At 48.2% G+C, this 23109-nt stretch overlaps 1 protein-coding gene across 2 annotated transcripts in view; it reads right to left on the minus strand.

Annotated features, from left to right (window-relative positions):
- TC2N (tandem C2 domains, nuclear) overlaps window positions 1-22804 on the minus strand; it is an 85310-nt gene extending 62506 nt beyond the window's left edge. The window contains exons 1-2 of one of the 2 annotated variants that reach the window (XM_078786327.1): window positions 22644-22804; window positions 21654-22407 (exon numbers count right to left, since the gene is read on the minus strand). In XM_078786327.1, coding sequence (XP_078642453.1) covers window positions 21654-21927 — 274 coding nt within the window. In that variant the 5' untranslated portion in view covers window positions 21928-22407; window positions 22644-22804. Of the gene's footprint in view, window positions 1-13936; window positions 14123-21653; window positions 22408-22643 lie in introns of those variants that run through there. The other variant, XM_068130031.2, reaches the window with a different exon arrangement.
- Between the last annotated feature and the right edge of the window lie 305 nt (window positions 22805-23109).

Here is a 23109-nt window from a genome sequence, read left to right on the forward strand (position 1 = left end):
GATAGGTAAGTGAGTGCATTCTACCTTATTCCAAGTGTGTATATATTTGTGTGTACATTTGTGTGCATGTGTGTGTATTTATATGTGTGTATGTATAGGCTTATGTGTGCATGTATATTTGTGTATGTATATGTGTATATCTATATGTGTATGTGTATATGTATATGTGTATGTATATGTGTATGTATATGTGTATGTGAAGCACGCAGTGTTACGCTCGCGACTTGCGACCAAGGAGGAAGCGGACAACGCGGTAAGTTTATAGTTCTTTATTCCAAAGAGGTCACTGTAGCACTGGCGAGCTCCAGGCTGCGCGCCCGGTGTATATCCTGAGGCCACGCCTACCCCTCGGGCGTGGCCGCCGCCCACTTGGTGCGCGGAATGATGTCACCACGCCAGTGGGCTTTCGTGTACGCCACACGCGCCCCCCCCAGAATTCCCACGCACCTGGAGGGCCAGTTTGCGGGGCAAACGGATGACCCGGCCGAAGCGCCCCCTGGCGACCGGCGGCGTCCGGGGTGCAGGGATGCCAGGTGGGATGCCCCCGTCTGTACCCGGGATGGGTGCCGGACCGGGGGGGCGGCGTGCCTGCGGTGCTGGGCGGTGCCAGGGGTCCGCCCGCAGGGGGGCGGCCCCGACGCGGGGGCCGAGCCACCGGCGGTGGGTGGTCCACGTCGATGTGGGCCGGCTTGAGGCGGTCTATGGAGACCCGGTCAGGAGTGCCGCCGATGTCCAGGGTGAAATGTTTCACCCCGGTCTCCAGCACGCGGAAAGGCCCGTCGTACGGGGGCCGCAGTGGTGTCCGGTGGGCATCGTGCCGGACGAAGACGTGCTCCGCGGTGCGGAGCTCCGGGGTGACGTGTGTAGGAGGGTGCCCGTGGTGCGCCGTCGGCACCGGGGCGAACCTCCGGGCGGTCTGCTGCAGCGCAGAACGCTCCTGCGCCGCGGACCAAGGTGCCGTGGGGTCGGGGAGGAACTCGCCCGGCACCCGCAGCGGTTGTCCAAAGACCAACTCCGCCGCGGATGCACGCAGGTCCTCCTTGGGCGCCGTCCAGAGGCCCAGCAGGACCCAGGGGAGCCTGTCGACCCAGCCGCCGTCGCGGAGGGTGGCCCGGAGCGTGGCCTTCAACGAGCGGTGGAAGCGCTCGCACAGGCCGTTGGCCTGGGGGTGGTAGGCTGTGGTTCAGTGCAGCTGGACCCCGAGCCCCCGCGCGACCGCGGCCCAGAGCTCCGAGGTGAACTGGGGGCCGCGGTCGGACGAGATGTCCGAGGGGACGCCGAACCGGGCGACCCAGGTGGCGATGAACGCCTGCGCGACGTCTGCCGCCGTCATCGCTGCCAAAGGCACGGCCTCCGGCCACCGGGTGGTGCGGTCCACCATGGTAAGGACATGGGTGAAACCCCGCAAGGGGGGCAGAGGTCCCACCAGATCCACGTGCACGTGGTCGAACTGACGTACCGGCACCGTAAACGGGGCCAAGGGGGCCTGGGTGTGCCGGTGCACCTTCGCGCGCTGGCACGCGAGGAACGTCCTGGTCCAACCGCGGACGGACTTCCGGAGGCCATGCCAGACAAACTTGTCGGCAACCAACCTCTGGGAGGCCTTCGTGCCCGGGTGGGACAGGCCGTGGATGGCGTCAAAAACCTGGCGCTGCCAGCCTGCGGGCACGATGGGGCGAGGCCGCCCGAGGGAGACGTCGCAAACGAGGGCCGTGCCCGCGCCGTCGAAGGGCACCTCGGTGACACGGAGGCCCGTGACGGCGGTCCGCAAGGCCTGGACCCCGGGGTCGGCGGCCTGGTCCGCCGCCATCCGGGCATAGTCGATGCCAAGGTGGACTGCGTGGGCGACGGCCCGGGAAAGGCAGTCGGCCACTGGGTTGGTAGCCATTGCGTTGGTAGCCATTGTTGCGGCAGTTTCGGGTTGTCAGCGACGGCTGACTCGAATGTCGGAGGTCACCAATGAAGCAAGCGGTGCTACGCACGTGACTTTCTACCAAGGAGGAAGCGGACAACGCGGTAAGTTTATAGTTCTTTATTCCAAAGAGGTCACTGTAGCACTGGCGCGCTCCGGGCTGCGCGCCCGGTGTATATCCTGAGGCCACGCCTACCCCTCGGGCGTGGCCGCCGCCCACTTGGTGTGCGGAATGATGTCACCACGCCAGTGGGCTTTCAAGTACGCCACATATGTATATATTATATATACAGTGGAACCTTGACTTACGAGTGCCCCAACTTACGAGTTTTTCGAGATACGAGCCGTCGCTCCGGCAGTTTATTGCTTTGAGATGCGAGCCGAGATCCGAGTTACGAGCTTTCGCCACCCGGTCACGTGGTTATCTTGCCGTTCAAGTACGTATCTCTGTCGTACAGCGCTGCATTTTTTTTTTCGCATTTTGGTTATTTCGAGTTCACGCCGCCAGGTGGGTTCTGGTCACGTGGTTATCTTGCCGTTCAAGTACAGTACGTATCTCTGTCGTATAGCGCTGCGTTTTTGTTTTCGCATTTTGGTTATTTCGAGTTTACGCCGCCAGGTAGGTTCTGGTCACGTGGTTATCTTGCCGTTCAAGTACAGTACGTATCTCTGTCGTATAGCGCTGCGTTTTTGTTTTCGCATTTTGGTTATTTCGAGTTTACGCCGCCAGGTAGGTTCTGGTCACGTGGTTATCTTGCCGTTCAAGTACAGTACGTATCTCTGTCGTATAGCGATGCATTTTAGTTTTCGCATTTTGGTTATTTCGGAAAATTTCATGTTCATGTCGAACATTTCATGTTCATGTTCATGTTTTCATGTTCATGCCATGCCAGGCCACAACTTGTTCAGAGTGCCGGCGATAGCTCGCCTTCTCTTTGTGGAAAACACGGTGAGATCCTTAACATCCAACAACTAATGGGACGCAAACGGGGCGCCCAGTTTAGCGGTACACACATTGATGAATCACCCTGCCTGTGATTCACCCATGACAGGTTATAGCTGGGTCGGGATTCAAACCCAGGCTGGACAGTTTAGACTTTAGAGTCAAGTGTGCGTACCTCCAGTCCAGGCCATCCTGCCAACTTGTATGCTGCATACAGGTGAAATATAAAGCGCGAGATATTTTTATATATACTGTATATTTAAAAAAAAATTGGTGTGGTTTTTGGCGGGCTGGAACGGATTAATAGCATTTCAATGCATTTCAATGGGGAAATTTGATTTGAGATACGAGCAATTTGAGTTACGAGCTCGGTCACGGAACGAATTAAACTCGTAAGTCAAGGTTCCACTGTATATAGATATATATATATATATATATGTGCATGTGTATGTATATGTGCATGTGTATGTATATGTGCATGTGTATTGTTGCGGATTTCGCCGCCGACCTTCTCCCCTTACCAAGGGGGGGTTAGTCCCCTTGTCTTTGACTGGCCGACAGGACCCGGGACCTATGACGTCCTTCCCGGACAGCGCGAAATAGGGTCGTAGGACTAGAATCACTATTACCTAATTACTCGCGCTGCCCTGAAACGAGGAAATAAGCCCTGCACGAATCACGCATGCTGAGACGCCGAGCGGTGCGTACACGCGATCCGTGCCGTTTATATGGTGACCCCGGTTCTAGCGATCTCGTTCGTACCACGCTTAGCCAATGGAGAAATCACACAGGCGATCGAATTGGGAAGAAAGGAATAACAAGATTTATTTACACTATTTACAATGATTCCAGAAAAGAGGACACAGTGCAGCCTTAAAAACAGTCTTAACTTAATCTCCAGGACAAACGGGCCCGTCTCACACACAGACACACTCACACGGGGTTTGCAGCTGCAGGATGATGTTAACCACATCCCGGGATGGCTCTCTTGCAGCTCCCTCCAGCCTCCGGTTCGTCCCGGGCAGATGGTAAGTAGAGGGGCAGGAGCTCTCCGCGTGTTGTTTGGCGCACACAGGATAATACGGGGCGAACGGTAGGGTCTGGGCTCTGGCGGTTGGCGGTTAACACTGGCGGATATTGCCGCATTCACTCACATGGCTGAATAGGCGATATTCGCCACCGGCGCGTCTGGCTGCCTTTCCTCCGGCACGTACGTTATACTGAGATATAGTGCAATGCCTCCAAAGCGAGCGCTGCGAATCACGTTCTTCACAGTCCTTTCGCGTGCGCTCTCCCCTTGCGAGTTCTCTCGTGCCAATCAGTCCTCCTCGTTCTCCCTCGTGCTCTCTTTGTAACAAGTCCGCTGCGAGTCCTGACCGAGTCCTCCGCTTCAGTCCTGTTCAAGGGCTTTGTGCAATCACTTTTATAGGCACGCCCGCGCGAACCTTCTAGCACTTACCAGACGTGCCTTACTACGCCCTATCACGCCATGCCCTTAGAGCCCTGGTTGGCTGGCGGCCCTTACCGTCATCGCCTCTGACGCTCCGCCTTGACGCCGCCCACCCCGACCTCGCGCTCCTCCTTCTCAGGCCTACCTCGTGTTACTCGACTAGTGAGCGAACAAAGGGCAGCAAAATGCTGCTGGCAGCCAAAGCGTAATAAATGCTGCAGGTAGCCAAAGCGTAAGAAACTGAGGGGGTCAGCCAAATGGGGCGCGGGATCAATTATGTCCATAGAGGTGGAATTGGAGGGTGGACGCAAAATGAAAGGACCTAAACTCATGTCTTTACACAACGCAGATATTACTAGGGGAAATGGCCTGTACTTACACATGCTATGACATAACTAATACTCTAAGGTGGCCTACGTGTTGCTCGTGGACTAACTATGGGGGGCAACCCTTTAACCTTTAATGACCAATATGTGCAAATCTCAAAACCGTAGCAGTATGTATATGTATATGTGCATGTGTATGTATATGTGCATGTGTATGTATATGTGCATGTATATGTGCATGTGTATGTACGTGTGTGTATGTGTATGTTCGTGTGTGTGCATGTACATGTGCATTGTTGCGGTTTTGGGAAACAACTAAAAAGTATTGGCAACCACCATACAGGTCCCTTAGAATAGTTATTTCATTGCAGACCATTATCTTAGCCCCTTCCCCTTATGTCGGGTTAGTATGTCTTTATGCGTTGGGGAAAGGAAAGATAGATCCTCCACTCATAAGGGATGATGCACCAGGCTCCAAGGCACACCATGGTGTCCAAGTTCAGAAACCCACCAATCAGGGTGAAAGTTACTTTGGGGGGACTTGTGGGGCGGGGTAATGGGCTCCACCAATAGGGAGCCAGGACACCTCCAAGATTCCTCCCAATCCTCGGTGAGGGTGAACAAAGGGATTTTGAACACGTTTTTGACCCTCTTGTTTGGTGGCTGGCATCACAAGCGGTCATGGTGCATTTGCTCTCTTGGTTCTTGGGCTGTGGACCTAACACATGCCTGTATTGAGTCTCTCTCTCGCCCCACCGAGCACGTGGACATTTTTGCTCTTGGCTGGTCTCCCTCTCACAGGCCTCTACACCTGCAGTATTCCACTCTCGGCCTGTCCCTTGCGCACTCACCACGTGTCTGCAAGATTGCTACACTCTGGGCCTGTCTCTCTCTGCCGGATTCACTCAGCCTCTACACATTATTGCTCTCTTGGCCGGACTCTCCCTACTCCCTCTCACTTTACGTGGACACGACAAAGAGGCCTTGAACTTGCTCGTTTTGCACGTGTTCATTGTTCTCCGCTGGCTGCCGGACTGTCTCTTGGTGCAAGTGCACACGACCTTACCTGCCCAAGTCCGTGCTGATAATCGACTTGACTGCTGTGCTGGGAGGCATCCGGAGCATCGTAGCCTTTGTGCTATCAGGTTCCCTACGTTCGTTGTTCGTTCCCCTGCCCTCGCCATGAAAGCATACTGGGGCCATGCGGTGTTTATCCATAGTAGTCGTCGGAGGATAAGATAAGTTTCTGCTTCTCGTCCTTTTCTTTGCTATTGAAATAATTACATTGTAAATATACTCAAAGGCAAAAGTTATTGTGACACACAAACAACAAACAGAATCAGTGTTAAACTTTTACTGCCACGAATGAAATGTTATTACATGGAAAGACAAATGTTTTAAGGTATGGTAACGATCAACAGTCCATAAGAACAGTGCACCTGGCATATGCAAATGAGCCACAACACAAGAGGGGGTTCACAAGCAAGTTCACACAGTCAGTAGCGAGTGTGTCCACCTTGTGCATTGATGCAGGCCTGGCACCTTCGCCTCATTGAGGCCACTAAACGTCGCTGAAAGTCCTTGGGAAGATCATTCCATATCCGAGGAAGGATTTGGTGGAGTTCCTGCAGCGTTTTTGGAGGATTCGGTTGACGTCGTAAACGTCGCTCCATTTCATCCCAGACGTGTTCAATGGGTGACAAATCAGGGGATCTTGCAGGCCAGGGTAACACATTAACATTGTTCTGATTAAGATACTGCTGTACAACTCGAGCAACGTGTGGTCTGGCATTATCGTGTTGAAACGTCACTCTAGGGCCGTTCTGTTGCAAAAACGGTAAAGCGGCCATTTGCAAAATCTCGTCTCGGTACCTCACAGCATTCAAGTTCCCCTCAATCACAATCATTGGCGTTCTTGCTGCAGCTGTTATCCCACCCCAGATCATAACGCCCCCACCTCCAAAACGATCCCCTTCCAGAACACATGGCCTGATGTAACGTTCACCTGTGCACCTGTAGACACGTGTCCTACCGTCAGCTCGGTGAAGCTGTGCCAAATGGTGTTTCTATGGACGTTGAATCGACGAGCAACATCACGCTGCGAGGTACCAGACTGAAGCATACCTATAGCTCTCCATCTGTCATTTTCCCCGAGGCGTGGCATGTCGAACTTGTTCCAGAACGATGAATAGAGGTGTTTTTCTGACTTCTGCACTTCTTAAGACTGCATTGAGTGGAAATGATAAGCGTCTGGTTGTCTGTCCTTTTAAAGTGAACATTGCTGGCCATTTTTCTCGAATATGTCATGCTTCTTGCAAATTTCATGCAATTCGAACAACAACTGCTTGGTTGCGTTTCTTCGACCATTTTAACACACTCTTTCTCTGGTTCAAATCCAAAAATTCATTCACAAGATTACCAATGAAAAAATTCCATGTCACAATAACTTTTGCCTCTGAGTATATTTGTAATAAATCAAATCGTTAAAACGTTTTCCTTTTTCCTCTGTCCGTGAATGTCTTTTCCTTCATTGATCCGCCATTGTTAATATCCAGGTTAACATCGATTCTTAACGGCATTAGCATCCCTCTGGCGGTTACCAACGGTTTTCGCTCGGCCATCTAAATTTGGTACGCCGGAGGGTACATACGGTACGTTCCCCGATTGAAACGTCACGTGGTACAGGTAAGCTATCTCGAGGCGGTTCGATTGGTGTTCATAGTTGTTGATTCGCAACCTGTTAAGCACAAAGTTGTTCGTGAATGGCAGCCACAGGTCCGGTAAGTTCGGGAGGGAACGGAGGTTACCCCCCTCGTAGTAAACACGAACCCCGGACCGAAACACATCGGTGCCGGGAGCGGAATTTCGCTTCTGCCACCGCAACAGTATGTATAGGTGTGTTTGTGTGTATGTACGTGTGTATGTATATGTGTATGTACATGTGTGTATGTATATGTATGTGTTTGTGTATGTATATGTGGATATACATGTGTATGTGTGCATGTACACTACCGGTCAAAAGTTTTAGAACACCTCAATTTTTCCAGTTTTAATTGAAATTTATGCAGTGTAATGTCTCAATGTACTCTGAAATTAAGCATAGAACAAATAAACAATTGGAGATAAAAAAAGAAATCATAGAATCATTTTGTTTAACAAAATTTATTTTAAAATTTGACTCAGCAAAGTAGCCACCTTTTGCAGATATAACCGCCGAACACACTCGTGGCATTCTTTCTACAATGGAAATCAAATATTGTTCGGGAAGTTCTTCCCAACACTCTTGCAGAAGTTCCCACAAATGTGTTGCACTTGTAGGTTGCTTTGCTTTCACCCTTCTGTCCAGTTCATCCCAAACCAGCTCGATAGGGTTTTAAGTCTGGAGACTGTGCTGGTCATTCCATGATTTGAAGCCGAACCGTCTTGTTCTTTTCCTCGAAGGTAGTTTTGACATAGCCTGGAGGTGTGTTTAGGGTCATTATCTTGCTGTAGGATGAACCCCCTGACCAACTAGGCGTATACCAGAGGGTATTGCATGGCGCTGCAAAATGCTGTGGTAGCCCTTTTGGTTCAGGGTGCCAGTCACTCTGTGCAAGTCGCCGACTCTGGATCCAGCAAAAGAGCCCCAGACCATCACGCTTCCTCCTCCATGTTTGACAGTTGGTGTCACACACTGAGGAACCATCCTTTCGCCTACTCGATGGCATACAAAAATCCAGCATGATGAACCAAAGATTTCAAATTTTGATTCATCGGTCCACAAGACCTTCTTCCAGTCTTCAGTTGTCCACTGGCGGTGCTTCATGGCCCAGGCAAGCCTCTTTTTCTTATTTTGCCATCTTAGCAATGGCTTTCTTACTGCCACTCGACCTGTCAAACCTGCAGCTCGAAGTCTTCACAGTTGAAACTGAGACTTGCTTACTTCGACCAGTGTTAAGCTGTGCTTGAAGCTGTTGTCCTGTGAGCCGCCTATCACGCAAGCTATTGACTCTCAGAAACTTGTCTTCTGATTCTGTTGTGGCTTTGGGTCTGCCAGACCTCTTCCTGTCAGAGTTTCCTCCAGTTTCCAATATACTACTTCCTGCAGTGCAATATTGTCCAAATAATGCTTCAGAGGGTGTAATAACAGTCTGTTCCAATACTGCTTTTATACAGGCAGGGGGTTTGTAATCAAGTGATCAGCAGAGGTTGGGACACCTGTCGGAATTGTTTGCATCAACTTGCAAGACTTAATTTACTTACATTGCTGCAGAACAGCTGTGACTTGTTAACTCATTACTTGTTCCCTGAAGGCCTTCTTTTTTTTTTCACAACATAACTGTGCAATTTACATTATTTTCCCGTTTTTGCTGACCTAAACTTTTTTCTTAATCTCGAGCAGTTTACTGCTTACGTTTGTACCATTTCAGGTTATTCACTGGACATTAAACTGCGTAAATTTCAATAAAAACTGGAAAAATTGAGGTGTTCTAAAACATTTCACTGGTAGTGTGTGTGTGTGTGTGTGTGTGTGTGTGTGTGTGTGTGTGTGTGTGTGTGTACGGTCGTGGCCAAAAATATTTGCACCCTTGTACTTCTTTAAAATAATGCACCATTTATTCCAGAAAATTGTTCAAATTAAAAACTTTTGGTATCCACATTTGTATTTCTTTGGTTTTCAGTGGAACAAAACATTAAAAAGCTGAAAAGAATTACTAAATCTTTGCGTATTCCACACATAAATCCGAAATTGGCCTGAACAATATTATCGGCACCTTTTAGAAGTTGTTAGAAATAATTAGATTTCACTCAGGTGATGGAGTTCATGGGGGTTACGGATATGGTATGAGAAATGGAGAAGGTGAAAGGATTTTGGAGTTTGCTGATGGAGCTGATTTGTTGATTTGTAATACTCAGTTCCAGAAAGAGGATAATAAGCTTGTTACATACACGTCAGGTGGGTCGACGACAACCGTTGACTACCTGCTGGTGCGTAGGCGAGATAGGGGGCACCTCCGGGACACAAAGGTGATCCCGGGGGAGGAGGCTGTTTCACAGCACCACTTGGTTCTCTGCGACATAAGGGTGAAAGGTGCGAAGAGAGCTCGGTGGGTGAAGTACCAACCGAGAATGAAGGTGTGGAGGTTGAAAGAGGTGACAGTAAGGGAGGCATTAAAAGAGAGGCTGAGTAGGGTAGAGGATGATGTGGTTGAGCTTGAAAGTGGTTGGATGTCAATGAAAGCTAGTCTGTTGGGAGCCGTTGGTGAGGTATGTGGATGGACAAAAGGACCACCGAGGCACTCGGAAACATGGTGGTGGGATGTTGAAGTTGGAAAGAGGATTGACGAGAAGAGGAAGAAGTTCAAAGAGTGGCAGAAGGCGAAGGGTACGGGAGCAGAAACAGCAGAGCATGAAAGTTATAAGGCAGCCAGAAGGCTGCAAAGAAAGAGGTAGCAAAGGCGCAGGAGGCATGTAGGAAAATGTTCGGAGAACGCTTGGATTCGGAAGAGGGTCAGAAAGCAGTATTCAGGATTGCAAAGCACATAGCGAAAGAGAGGTGTGATGTGATGGGGGTGAGTTGCTTGAAGGATGAAGTGGGACAAATCGTTGTCGACCCAGATGGAATTAAAGGAAGATGGAAAAGATATATGGAAATGCTGTTGAATACAGAGAATGAATGGGATGGCAACATAGAGAGAAACCCAGTTTTAGGACCGGCAGAGAAGATAACTGAGAAGGAAGTTGAGGAAGCGATAAAAGCAATGAAGAGTGGAAAAGCGGGAGGGCCAACGGGAGTTGTGGGAGATATGTTGAAGGCAGCGGGAAATTGGGGTGTGAAGAGAATGACAGAGATCTGCAATCTGGTGGTGAAAGAAGGCCGCATTCCAGTGAATTGGGAACTGAGTACCCTCGTCCCTCTATACAAGGGGAAAGGTGACCCTCTGGACTGTGGCTCGTATCGAGCGATAAAGTTATTGGAGCATGGAATGAAGGTATTGGAAAGGGTGTTGGAGAGGAGGATAAGGAAGAAAGTGAAGATTGACGAAATGCAGTTTGGATTTATGCCAGGAAGAGGAACGACAGACGCGCTTTTTATTGTGAGGCAGTTGCAGGAGAAGTACATGGAGAAGAGGAAGAAGTTGTTTCTTGGGTTTGTTGATCTGGAGAAAGCATTTGATAGGGTTCCACGTGAAGTAGTGACATGGGCATTGAGGAAGTTAGGAGTGGAGGAATGGTTGATCAGAGTAGTGATGGCAATGTACAAAAGAGCGCGCACAGGTGTAAGGACGAAGGACGGGAACAGTGGTGAGTTTGAGGTGAAGGTGGGAGTGCATCAGGGGTCGGTACTAAGTCCACTACTATTTGTAGCTGTGATGGAGGTGCTGGCTCAGAACGTAAAGGAGGGTTTACCATGGGAGTTGTTGTATGCAGATGATCTGGTGTTGATTGCAGAAAGTATGGATGGACTGAAGGAGAAGATGAACATGTGGAAGGAATGTATGGAGACAAAAGGTCTGAAGGTGAATATCGGAAAAACGAAGGTGATGGCAAGTGGTAAAGCATGTGGTGAGGTGGAAAGAACTGGGAAGTGCCCGTGTGCTGTGTGCAGGAAGGGTGTCGGAGTGAATTCCATTCAATGTACAATGTGCGCTGAGTGGGTTCATCAAAAATGTAGTGGTTTGAGAGGGTCATTAACCAGTGTGGCAGCTACATTCAAGTGTAAGGTGTGCACAGAGGGAGCTGCAGATGGAGGAAATGTTGAGTTGGATCTTGGAGATGGCGTGAAGCTGGAAGGTGTGAAAACATTTTGTTACCTTGGAGACATGCTGAATGGAGAAGGTGGATCAGACTCGGCAACGGTTGCTCGAGTGAGATGTGCATGGAAGAAGTTTCGGGAACTGAGTGGCGTGCTGACGAGGAGGGGAGTGTCATTGAAGCTGAAGGGAAAGGTGTATGCTGCATGTGTGAGAAGTGTTATGATTTATGGGAGTGAGACATGGGTAATGAACGGAGAGCAGCAACGGAGGCTGGAAAGGGTGGAAATGCGAATGGTTCGGTGGATGTGTGGAGTATCGTTGAGAGAGAGAGGAAGACAAATGATGAATTGCGAAAGATGATGGGAATAGAGCCTGTGATTGATGCTGTGAAGAGAAACAGGTTGAGATGGTTTGGTCATGTGTTGAGGAAGGATGAAAGTGACTGGTTGAAAAGAGTGATGGGAATTAATGTAGAAGGAAGTAGAGGACGGGGAAGACCGAGAAAGACTTGGCTAAAGATGGTCGAAGAAGAAATGCGGGCAAGGGGGTTAACAAGGGGAGATGCACAAAATAGGGCAAAATGGAGAACATTGTCATGGGGACCGCAAGGCTAACCCCCGCTCTTGCAGGGAAAATGGCCTTAAAATGCCTGTTGTTGTTGTTGTACTCAGGTGAGTCTCCTTTACTTTGGAATTGCACTCACCTGTGGTGAGTTTCAGGTGCCTGAATATAAAAATCACTCATTCAACCAGTTTGAATAGAGAAAAGCAGTCATTCTGCTGTTTTGTGTCTGTGTGTACTACAATGAGCATAGAGACAAGAAAGAAAACCAGAGAATTGTCTGAGGAGGTCAGACACAAGATTGTAGCCAAGCATGGACAATCTCAAGGCTACAAGTCCATCTCCAGAGACCTTGATGTTCCTGCATCCACCGTACGCGATGTTATCAGGAAGTTTAAGGCCCATGGCACTGTAGCCAACCTCCCTGGACGTGGCCGCAAGAGAAAACTTGATCGAAGATTGCAGCAAAGGATTGTTCGAATGGTGGAGGAAGCACATTGATCAACTGCGAAACAGATTAAAGCTGACTTTCAGACACAAGGTGTGACAGTTTAAACTCGCACCATCTGTCACCAACTCAATGAAAGGGGGTTTATGGTAGGAGACCCAGGAGGACGCCACTGCTAAGAAAGCCTGACTGGAGTGTGCCAAACACACCTGAACAAGCCAAAATCCTTCTGGGAGACAGATGAGACCAAATCAGAGGATGGGCATGTAGAGAGGAGAGAGAGGGGTGGGAGTGGGTTGTGAGGGGAGGGAGAGAAAGGAGAGTGGGGGAGAGACATGGGGGCGGGGGAGAGACATGGGGGCGGGGGAGAGACATGGGGGCGGGGGAGAGACATGGGGGCGGGGGAGAGACATGGGGGCGGGGGAGACACATGGGGGAGGGGGAGAGACATGGGGGCGGGGGAGAGACAGCGGAGCGGGGGAGAGACATGGGGGCGGGGGAGAGACATTGGGGCGGGGGAGAGACATTGGGGCGGGGGAGAGACATGGGGGCGGGGGAGAGACATGGGGGCGGGGGAGAGACAGGTGAGCGGGGGAGAGGCAGGGGAGCGGGGGAGAGGCAGGGGAGCGGGGGAGAGACAGGGGAGCGGCGGCAAGACAGGGGAGCGGCGGCGAGACAGGGGAGCGGCGGCGAGACAGGGGAGCGGCGGCCAGACAGGGGAGCGGCGGCGAGACAGGGGAGCGGGGGCGAGACAGGGGAGCGGGGGCGAGACAGGGGAGCGGGAGCGAGACAGGGCAGCGGGGGCGAGACAGGGCAGCGGGGGCGAGACAGTGGAGCGGGGGCGAGACAGGGGAGCGGGGGCGAGACAGGGGAGTGGGGGCGAGACAGGGGAGCGGGGGCGAGACAGGGGACGGTGATACTTTTGCTAGCTTTTCCATCACTCAGGTCGGGTGCTCTTCCTAGTTTTAGGAAAAATGCTCATAAATGGATGAACGTCTCACAACTGCCCGATGCTGCAACAGTCATCATGTGACCTTTTAAAGACGATTTGACATATATTTATTTATCCAGACAACGTCGTTTTCAAATAAGATTCCAACGACGACATGAAACAAATCCAAATGCACCTTTATGGCAGAACACACCTTGGGACTTTGAAGTCTATAAACTAAATACCAAAGACGGCTCACACCAAGCATGGCAACTGTGCCCAGCAACTCTCATTATAGAGCAGATACTTGTATCTGGGAATACAATGAGAAAGTTCCCTTGCCCTTCTGGAGTAAAGAAAACCAGGTTTACCCTGAGGGTTTCTGACATGAAGCTGGTACCACCAGAGAGAGAGAGTTCCTTTTAAAAGCTGAAAAATTGCTGTCTCAAGCATGTACACCATGTGACTTCTTTGGTAAAAGTACACTTTTAAGGTGACATGGTCTCCTAGAAATTTACGTGCGTTGGTGGATCAACAACCACCCACAGACAGCCGTCGGTCACAATCGGGAACTTTTAAAGGTCAAAGTTGGCATAAAATTGCTGGAGGGCCTACGGATTTTGCATACCAGGATCAAAGGAGGCGAGGCTCTTTGTTCGGCCAATCCACTTGGCCGGAGGTAGTTCAGAGGTACTACGCTTGAGCGATTTGGTGCTTCTGTCCATTTCCAATCGAGAAGGCGTTGTGCTATGAGGTCGGAGACCCTCCGCACTATTCCTCCCCAACAACTCTTTCTTGCGTTGAGCATAAACAGCTGTCGTGGATGGAAGAGAGATACTCGATTACTCGAGGTGCCAAAGCATTGAGTGCAATCATTTAAAAAAGACCCAAAATCAGATCGTTAAACGGAAATATACATATATATATATATATATATACATAAAAAAAAAAACAGGTCCTTCATGCCACGTCAGACGAATTGAAACATCCAGTTCCAGTTGATTTAACATCCCAAATGTGCTGTGGAATCTCACAGAACCGGGTCCGGCACTCTTAAGGTATGCCAAACGTAGGTAGATTCTTATTCTTATTATTATGCCATTCCTATCATAGTTATTGCTGTTATGTGCTTAGCTCAAGCAAACCTTTTAACCGCAATCGAACGTCGACACAGGTTATGTATTCACTAGTGTTTGTCCATCTGTTTGTTTATGAGCATTGAGCATATTATCTCAAAAAGTTTTGGATGGATTCAGACGAAACTCAGTGGGCCAGGTGGGTGTGTGACGAGGACGAATCCATTCCATTTTGGTTCAGGTCCGAATGCAGATCCAGCCAATCAGTGGGATGGATACAAAATGTAAACTCTTCAGCCTGGCCGGGGTATAACGCCAAGAAACTGCTTCGGTATCACCGACGTTCTGTAATACCGAGTATGGTATTTGTGCATCGGATAGGATACATGTGACGTTTCATTTTACATGGACACGGCACTAATCAAGTGTTACCTGCATTAATTTACTCCAATTTCAGAGATCACCAATAATGAGATGATCGCAGTCAAAAGATACACATTACAGCGCCTTCAGAAAGTATTCACACCCCTTGACTTTTTCACGTTTTGTTTTATTACCGCCTGAACTTAAAATGGATTAAATCAACATGTTTTTATGGTGTGGCCCAGAGGGCATAGCCGTCGAGAATAGTGTGTGTCTGTTTGTGTGTCTGTCTGTCTGTGTGTCTGTCTGTGTCCGTCTGTCTGTGTGTCTGTCTGTCTGTGTGTCTGTATGCACGCCGGTATGCATGTCCCCTCAAACGTACACCAATCAGAGCTAAGGATTTGGTCACATGACGGGGGTGACGTGATGTCATTACGGCGGTACGACGGCTGACTCCACACACCGCCATTTTGATTAATATGCCTCCAAACACCGCCATTGTTTGGAGGTGAATCCACCGAGGCAGTCGGAAAATGTCTCCACACCCTCCACACCCCGCCTTTTTGATTCATATGCCTCCACACTCCGCCATTTTGATTCATATGCCTCCACACTCCGCCATTTTGATTCATATGCCTCCACACACCGCCATTTTGATTCATATGCCTCCACACTCCGCCATTTTGATTCATATGCGTCCACACACCGCCATTTTGATTCCTGTGCCTCCACACTCCGCCATTTTGATTCCTATGCCTCCACACACCGCCATTTTGATTCATATGCCTCCACACACCGCCATTTTGATTCCTATGCCTCTACACTCCGCCATTTTGATTCCTCTGCCTCCACACACCGCCATTTTGATTGCTATGCCGTTCAGGCCGGACATATCGTTGAACCTGTCATGTATCACAATCTGCATCCTCTACCTTTAGGTTTTTCATTCAGTTTGAAACACAAACACGTGAAACATGAAGTAAAACACGTGAAAATGAGGATCATTCATAACACTTGATTATCGTGGCTGTGGTTGTTGTTTGTGGGTATTTGTGTAGTTTTATATATTTTTGTAATGCTTCACAAAATATCACTGCTGTATATATAATTTTATATGCTCGTTCTGTGTCCTTCTAAGGGGTTTTCACTGTCGTAGAATAATAAATGTTTCCGTTCAAACTGCTGTGTGAATAAACCAAGCATTTGCGCTTCTTCCTCTTCTTCTAACGAGCAAAGAGGCTTTTTGAAAAAGCAGATTCATGATTAAACAAACGATTTTTACGTTGTAGATGTTGGGTTCCTGTGTTTACAGTGTTTGTCTCTCCGTATGTATGTTTGCCCCTCACATCTTTATCCTATATTTTGGGTGAGTTTTAACACCGAAAATTACGCTGTGGAAGGTAGAAAGTGATGCTATTTGGATTTGCCAGTTATGTTTCTTTCAACACCCTTTGCCAGTTATGTTTCTTTCTTTTGAATGCTGTGAACAAACATTGAACGGTACATCACGGGTGAAGAAGGTTGTGATCAACTTTCATCAAAATTGTATGTGTAGTTTGGGAGTAGAAACCAAAACCTATTTCAAGGGTCAAAACACACACACACACACACACACACACACACACACACACACACTGATTTATATATACCATGAACACCCTTCGGTACATCACAGATGATGAAGGTTATGGTCAAATTTCATTGAAATAGTGTGTGTAGTTTGAGGAAAAAGCAAATTCCTATTTTTTTGGGGGGGGGGGGGGGGGGGAGGAGGGTGGGGTCAAACCTGGATCCACTTTGACCCCCGGTAGACCCCCTTCGACCCTGATTTTTTTTTTTACGCCGTGAACAAACTTTAGTCACAACATAACAAATATCATTTGTGCCAAGTTTGGTCACAATCCCATCAGCGGTTTCGAAGAAGTTGCAAATGTTTACGGACTGAAGATGCGCCATCCCATAAGCTCCCCTGAAGTATGTTCCAGGTGAGCTCATGAAATACAGAAACATCTGATTGTCAATACTATTATTTGTCATACTAAATTATTTGTATATGCAGTATGAAATTTACTGTATTTGTTTGCCATATTATTTGGGAATTTTTAATTATTTTGGGAACTTATAATTATTTCAATACTATATTATTTGTCAATGCTATTATTGTCAAATTATCAATAAGAAATAACAATATAAAACTCCCTGCGTCAATACTTCGTAGAAGCGCCATTGGTGGTGATTACAGCTACGAGAGTTCTTGGGTTTGTCTGTATCAGCTTTGCACATCTGGATTTGGGGAGTTTCTCCCATTCCTCATTGCAGATTTGCTCAAGCTCAATCAGGTTGGATGGGAAGTGTCAGTGAACAGCAATCTTCAAATCTTTCCACAGATTCTCAACAGGATTCAAGTCTGTACTTTGGCTGGGCCACTCAAGGACCTTCACGTTCTTGTTCTGAAGACATTCCAGTGTTGCTTTGGCTGTATGCTTGGGGTCATTGTCCTGTTGGAATGGAAATCTTCACCACATTCTAAGGTCTTTTGTACTCTGAAGCAGGTTCTCCTCACAGATTTGCCCGTATTCGGCTCCATTCATTGTTTCCTCGATCCTTAAAAGTCTCCCAGTCCCTGCCGCTGAAAAGCATCCCATAGCATGATGCTGTCACCACCATGCTTCATGGTAGTGATGGTGTTATACGGGTGACGAGCTGTGCTCGGTTTCCACCAGACGTAGCACTTTACATTCAGGCCAACGAGTTCAATTTTTGTCTCGTCTGACCACAGAATATTTGAACACTCTCATACATCTATATTATATTCTCCGTAGGTGATTCTGTGAGTTTGTCCGGGGGTGTGGCCTCCTCCGTTGACGGAGTAGCTCCACCCATTCTGGAAGAGGCTTCAAAAACAAATATCCACCATTTTCTTTCCTCACATAGCTTTGAGGCCTCTTGTTAGGCCCATGGTGTCTTGCCCGCTCTCAGTTTTATTTTAACTCTAATTCGATATCTCATTTCATTTTTCACAGTCGCTAACATGGTTTTAGACTCAGTTGAAAAAAAAAAACAGGAAGAAAATTCAATGAAAGTTACCGTTTATAGAACGAAATGCATTTTCAAAGGCCTGTAACAAAGTTCATCGAGTCTCCCTCACGGCTTTATCGCCACTCGAATTCACCATCACAGTTGCTGGGTGGTTCAAGTCTCAGTTTCAGCTAAAGTTGAGAAAATCAGCAAAATTTATTCGAATAGCCGTTTTGAATGTGTTGACTGTTATGTGGGCATGGGGAAGGAGAGAGGAGAATAAAAGAGGGGAATGAGAGAGGGAGAGGAGAAGGAGAGGAGAGAGCGTTCCCAGGACTTCGTTATTTATATTATTACTTCGTAAAAGTACAGCGACTGAATACTGAATTTCGGGATCGAACCAAAGTCGAATTATATTTTTCCATGTTCCTAGGGGTGTAAACACAGTGTTTGTTTAAAGGGAGTCAACTCTTTTCCAACCATGGAATGAAACAATACAGTACTTCAAAAATGTACATAATAATGTAAACTAACTATGGAATACAATATTTATTAATATGCTTTGGTTTTAATCTACTTTTACTTTGTAACCAGGTAATGCCTGTTTCGTTCGGAGTGATTAGACACCGCCCAAAGAAAATGCGTTTCATAGCTTCAGGAAATAAAATCATGCAATCTTTATTTTAATTTTTTTGTTGTTTTCGCACGAGTTGCCGTGTGTGTGTGTGTGTGTGTGTGTGTGTGTGTGTGTGTGTGTGTGTGTGTGTGTGTGTGTATGTGTGTGTGACCCACTCCCCCATGTGTGTGTGTGACCCACTCCCATGTGGGTGATCCACTCCCTGGTGCAGTGTGCGTGATGTGGGAGGGAGAAGATTTGAGCTCTTGAAGTCACATTTTACATGAGCTGTAATCACACATTTCAAACTGTATTTCCCATGTGCACGCACATGCATTCACATGTTATCATAAGTAAATACATTGTGTAGATTACATAATTTGTGGATCTGATAAATTGACAGCAACCAGTTTGTAAAACTGAATGTGCAACATCTAAATGAAGACGTTAGGGTTAGATTCCCATGGGTGACCCCACTAGTTTGTGTGTATGTATGTATGTATATATATATATATATATATATATATATATATATATATTGTTGCGTTTGTGGGAATGGCGGTCATTTGGGAGTCGTGTTGTTTGGGGTGTGTTGCATAGGGGTGCCAGTTCGGTTGTGCTTCCCCAAATAGGACCTTTTCATATTTCTTTTTCCTTTTTCTTAAAGTTTACCCCATACCCACTCCCTTTATGCCACATGTGTTTGACTGTTGGTGGTGTTGCACAAAAACAGCTTTGGGAAGGATTCAACCCTTTTTCTTTCAAGCAAGAAAGTGCGGGAGAAGGATAGAGAGAGAAGAAGAAGAGCGGCTCTTGGCAGGGTGGTGAAAACGCGATCATTGCTCGTGGTGTGAACGGCTTCAGTGAGCTTGTTTGTGTGAGAGACTCGACCTCTACGATCTTTCTGAGCTGAGGGATTTGCTGTGTTGTATGAAGGAGGTTGATGAAAGGAGAAAGGATTGCAGAACGTTGATGAACCTTGGTTCCCGCCAAGCCCCCTCTGACAAACGTTGATGAAGCTGCTCTTCAAACAGGCCTGAACCCCATTTCATCCCCATCCTGAAATCACATTTTATTTAAATTCTCTGCGAATATTATTTTATTAATTTGCTTCCCTTCCCTTCCCTGGGTTAGATAGATTGTTGTGTGTGCGATGTTGTGTTGGCCTTTCATATCGGTTGTATGTGGCCTGTGTTAATTGTTTCAGTCTGTCATTATTAATTAATTAAGTCTGTCATACTTGTACTTATATGATTTGATTATTGTATCATTTTGCATTATTTGAAGTAAATTTATTGTTCTTCATTTTGTTTGATTGACCTTTTTCGGATCGGGTTGCAAACTCCCCTGAGCTGTCAGTGTGGCAGTTTAAACTCCTTGCACTGAGCCAAAAGTTCGAGCTTCCAAAAACCGCTCGGCCAGCTTGCGGGACTCGGCCCGGCGGGTTGGGGATCGGACTTAGGGTCGCTAATATTAGTCACCCTATAACACACTTAGTCTGGAGTGACGTTTGGGACTCAGGCCCTCATCCCCGACGCCCGTAACAATATTATATATATATTGTCGTGCGGACGCTCTCAGTTAAGACAGTGCGTCCACGGATGGATTCCAGCTTACTTTGAGGCATTTCCAATTGATGGTGGATCATACACGAGGAGGGGGAATGGGGGAAAATGTCGCGGCTTACCTTCACGGCCCCGACGATGTCTTCTCCCTGTGGAAATTAACTCAAGCGAGAACCGAATTTAATGTACAAAAATAAACGATTTATTGTGCGGATGCCAATAATACAAAATAAAACGCACTGGTATAATCCCTCTAACTGGAGCGCTCCTATTACAGACACACACACACACACACACGTACAGATGGGGAGGATATATGAAAAATAAATGCATGTTTCTGCGAGGTGCTTCTTATCTGTCTGCAGTGTGTGTCCTCATCAAGGATGGTCTGGGATCGAGCGCGTTCGTCCGACGCAGCGCTGGTGGGAACTGCCTGGTCGTTGGCGCAGAGTGGCCCTCGGCGCACCCGTGCGATCGCTCGTCAGCGCTCCAACCGCAAGCCTCGCTCGTCGTTCGTATGCGAACGCAGGGGAAGAGAATCGTCGGCACTGGTCGCCCCACCAAAGTCCAGGCAAGAACAAGTCCAGCATGAAGGGACAGTCCAGATCAAGAGGCAAAGGGAAGAGAGAAGCGAAGACGAGCAGAGGCGAAGAGAGAAAATGTCGGTCAGCGAGTCGCTTTACTGATCGTCTTCTGACGTCAATCTCTATCTCCCCCAATCAGTGCGTCGTTTACTCATCACCTTTCACGCCTTTTTACGTCACCGGCGCTTCTCCTCCAACCAGTGCGTAGCTTGTTGGGGCTCTTTCGCGCCTTCCTCACTGATTGCCAGAGGTGTCATTGGTCGGTGGCCAATCAGTCTGCCGCTTCCTTCCAGCAATCAGTGGCCAGCTTCTTACCCCTTGGTGTGATCTTCCCATCAACCCTTTTTGACCAATCACATGTGAAGTGGGCGTGGCCTCAGCCTGCCTTGCACGATGTTTGCCTGCTATGTCAGCTGGTGATGTGGCTGACTGCAGCCCAAATCGGCGGTGCCCCGATCTGGCTTCCTGCCTGTTATTCCTATAAGTCTTGTGGTGGTGGGGGAATTAATTAATGTGTGCAGCTAAGGGCCTAGCTAAGTGTCTATGTTGCGGTGCCAAAAGGGTCAGCGGGATAGCGACGGGGGGGGGGGGGGGGGGGGGGGGGAGGGGGGGAGGGGGATGACATACAAGGGAATTTTACCCATAATCCCTGAACTAATTAGCATGCCCGCCCCTTCATAACAGGGACAGATATCCAACTTATCCGACATCCGGGCTGCAGGTCCCTGACTTACTGTACATCGAGATGGTTCTTCTATCACGCTCATCGGAGCACCTACCTATGCAGATCTACCTGGATCTAGATATTCCCCCTTACCCCCAAATTCATAACAATATATACACCATTGGCCACTCTCCCATAAAGCCGAGATTTAATCCTCTCAATTTAATCTCAATTTAATCCATTTTAAATTCAGGCTGTAACAACAAAATGTGAAAAAGTCGAGGGGTGTGAATACTTTCTGAAGGTACTGTGGTAGATTTGAAGCTCATTAATGTAATGTACAGTACAGTACAGGTGTGCAAACGTCACAGGAACAGATAGCTTTACGGTGATTGACTACAACTATCATGACGTGTGGCATGGAGGAACACTTGGCCACACAAACTCCAGGGAGCTCACCTTGACAGGCACCTCGCTCGAGTGCCACCATCCCAGGCTGCACCTCCGTGTTGGGGGCTGCACGCTCGGGCTGCACGGAGGACAATTGAAGTCGTGGCAGCACGAACGCGATGTCCGATTGTCCGGAGGGGACTTTCCGCTCCAGGTAATCTGCGCCACTCTCCACGGAACCTTCCTCAATAGCGTTCGAACGACTCGGTTGACCGCACAACTCCATGCACTTTCTGCAGAACTTGTTCGCCAGCTCAAAGATTCCTGTGCCCACGGCGCCCATGATGGCAGAACTTGTATATGAACCCAAGTACGTAAACTCGCCTCAGGTAGACGTAGGTAGAGTCACGTAAGCGATACTCCAGGAGTACAAGGCACTCTCGTGTCAAGAAAATCTTAGACCATGTACCGGGCTCCTCTTGGTCTCCTATTCGTGTCAAGGTACACGTAGACTGCAGACCATGTACCGGGCTCCTCTTGGTGTCCTATTTGTGTCAAGGTACACGTAGACTGTAGACCATGTACCGGGCTCCTCTTGGTCTCCTATACGTATCAAGGTACACGTAGACCATGTACCGGGCTCCTCTTGGTCTCCTAGTCGTGTCAAGGTACACGTAGACCCTGTACCGGGCTCCTCTTTGTCTCCTATAAAATACGTGTCGCACCAAGATGGACACGAATCCGATGTGATTATGGTTCCACTCCCACAGTGGGCGGTACACTCGTGCATTCCACGCTCCACGTCACACACCTGTTTACACACCTGTACCAAACCAGCATACCTTATACACGACAGCAGGGGATTTCAATAACATGATTTGTAACTTTATTCATCCTCCCATTGACGAAATGTATTCTAATTTTCCGTGGGATAAAGCGATATGTAATACAATACGATACCAATAGATAATTATACATACCGGTACATACAGGTGGAGATCTCTCTACTTTCTCTCTCAAACAGAAAGTTTACATAATCCAGAAGGGCACCTTCCTTACCTGTGTAGTGTGTACTTTGTTATTAGTCCCCTACCGGTGTACACCGGAGGGGACTATAGGTTTGCACTCTGTCCCTCCGTCTGTCCGTCTGTCAGTCCATCACGCAAAGAACAGTTTTCCAGACTTTTTTCTAAACTCTTAATGCTAATGACTTCAAACTTGGCACATGGTTTCCTCATGATAAGTTACAGATCAAGTTCGAACTTCACGACGTTTCGATCATTTTTGACAAAGTTATGGCACTTTGAACTTTGGGAATTTCCCCAACAGTTTTCCGGACGACAGACTGCCGGTAGGGGACATGTATTGCAGCGCAATACTCAGAATGCTTGTTCAACTTGGACCCGTTGTGATCGAACTGTTCATGCAAATGGTAAAACTTTAAAAAAGACAATCAAAGCGATTCCATGAAAAACACAACACAGCATGCAGGAACTTTCCCTCCACCGTTACCCTCCACCACGCA

This window comes from Myxine glutinosa, chromosome 11, assembly GCF_964187855.1.
Source record: "Myxine glutinosa chromosome 11, kmMyxGlut1.1, whole genome shotgun sequence".
Classification (NCBI taxonomy): domain Eukaryota; kingdom Metazoa; phylum Chordata; class Myxini; order Myxiniformes; family Myxinidae; genus Myxine; species Myxine glutinosa.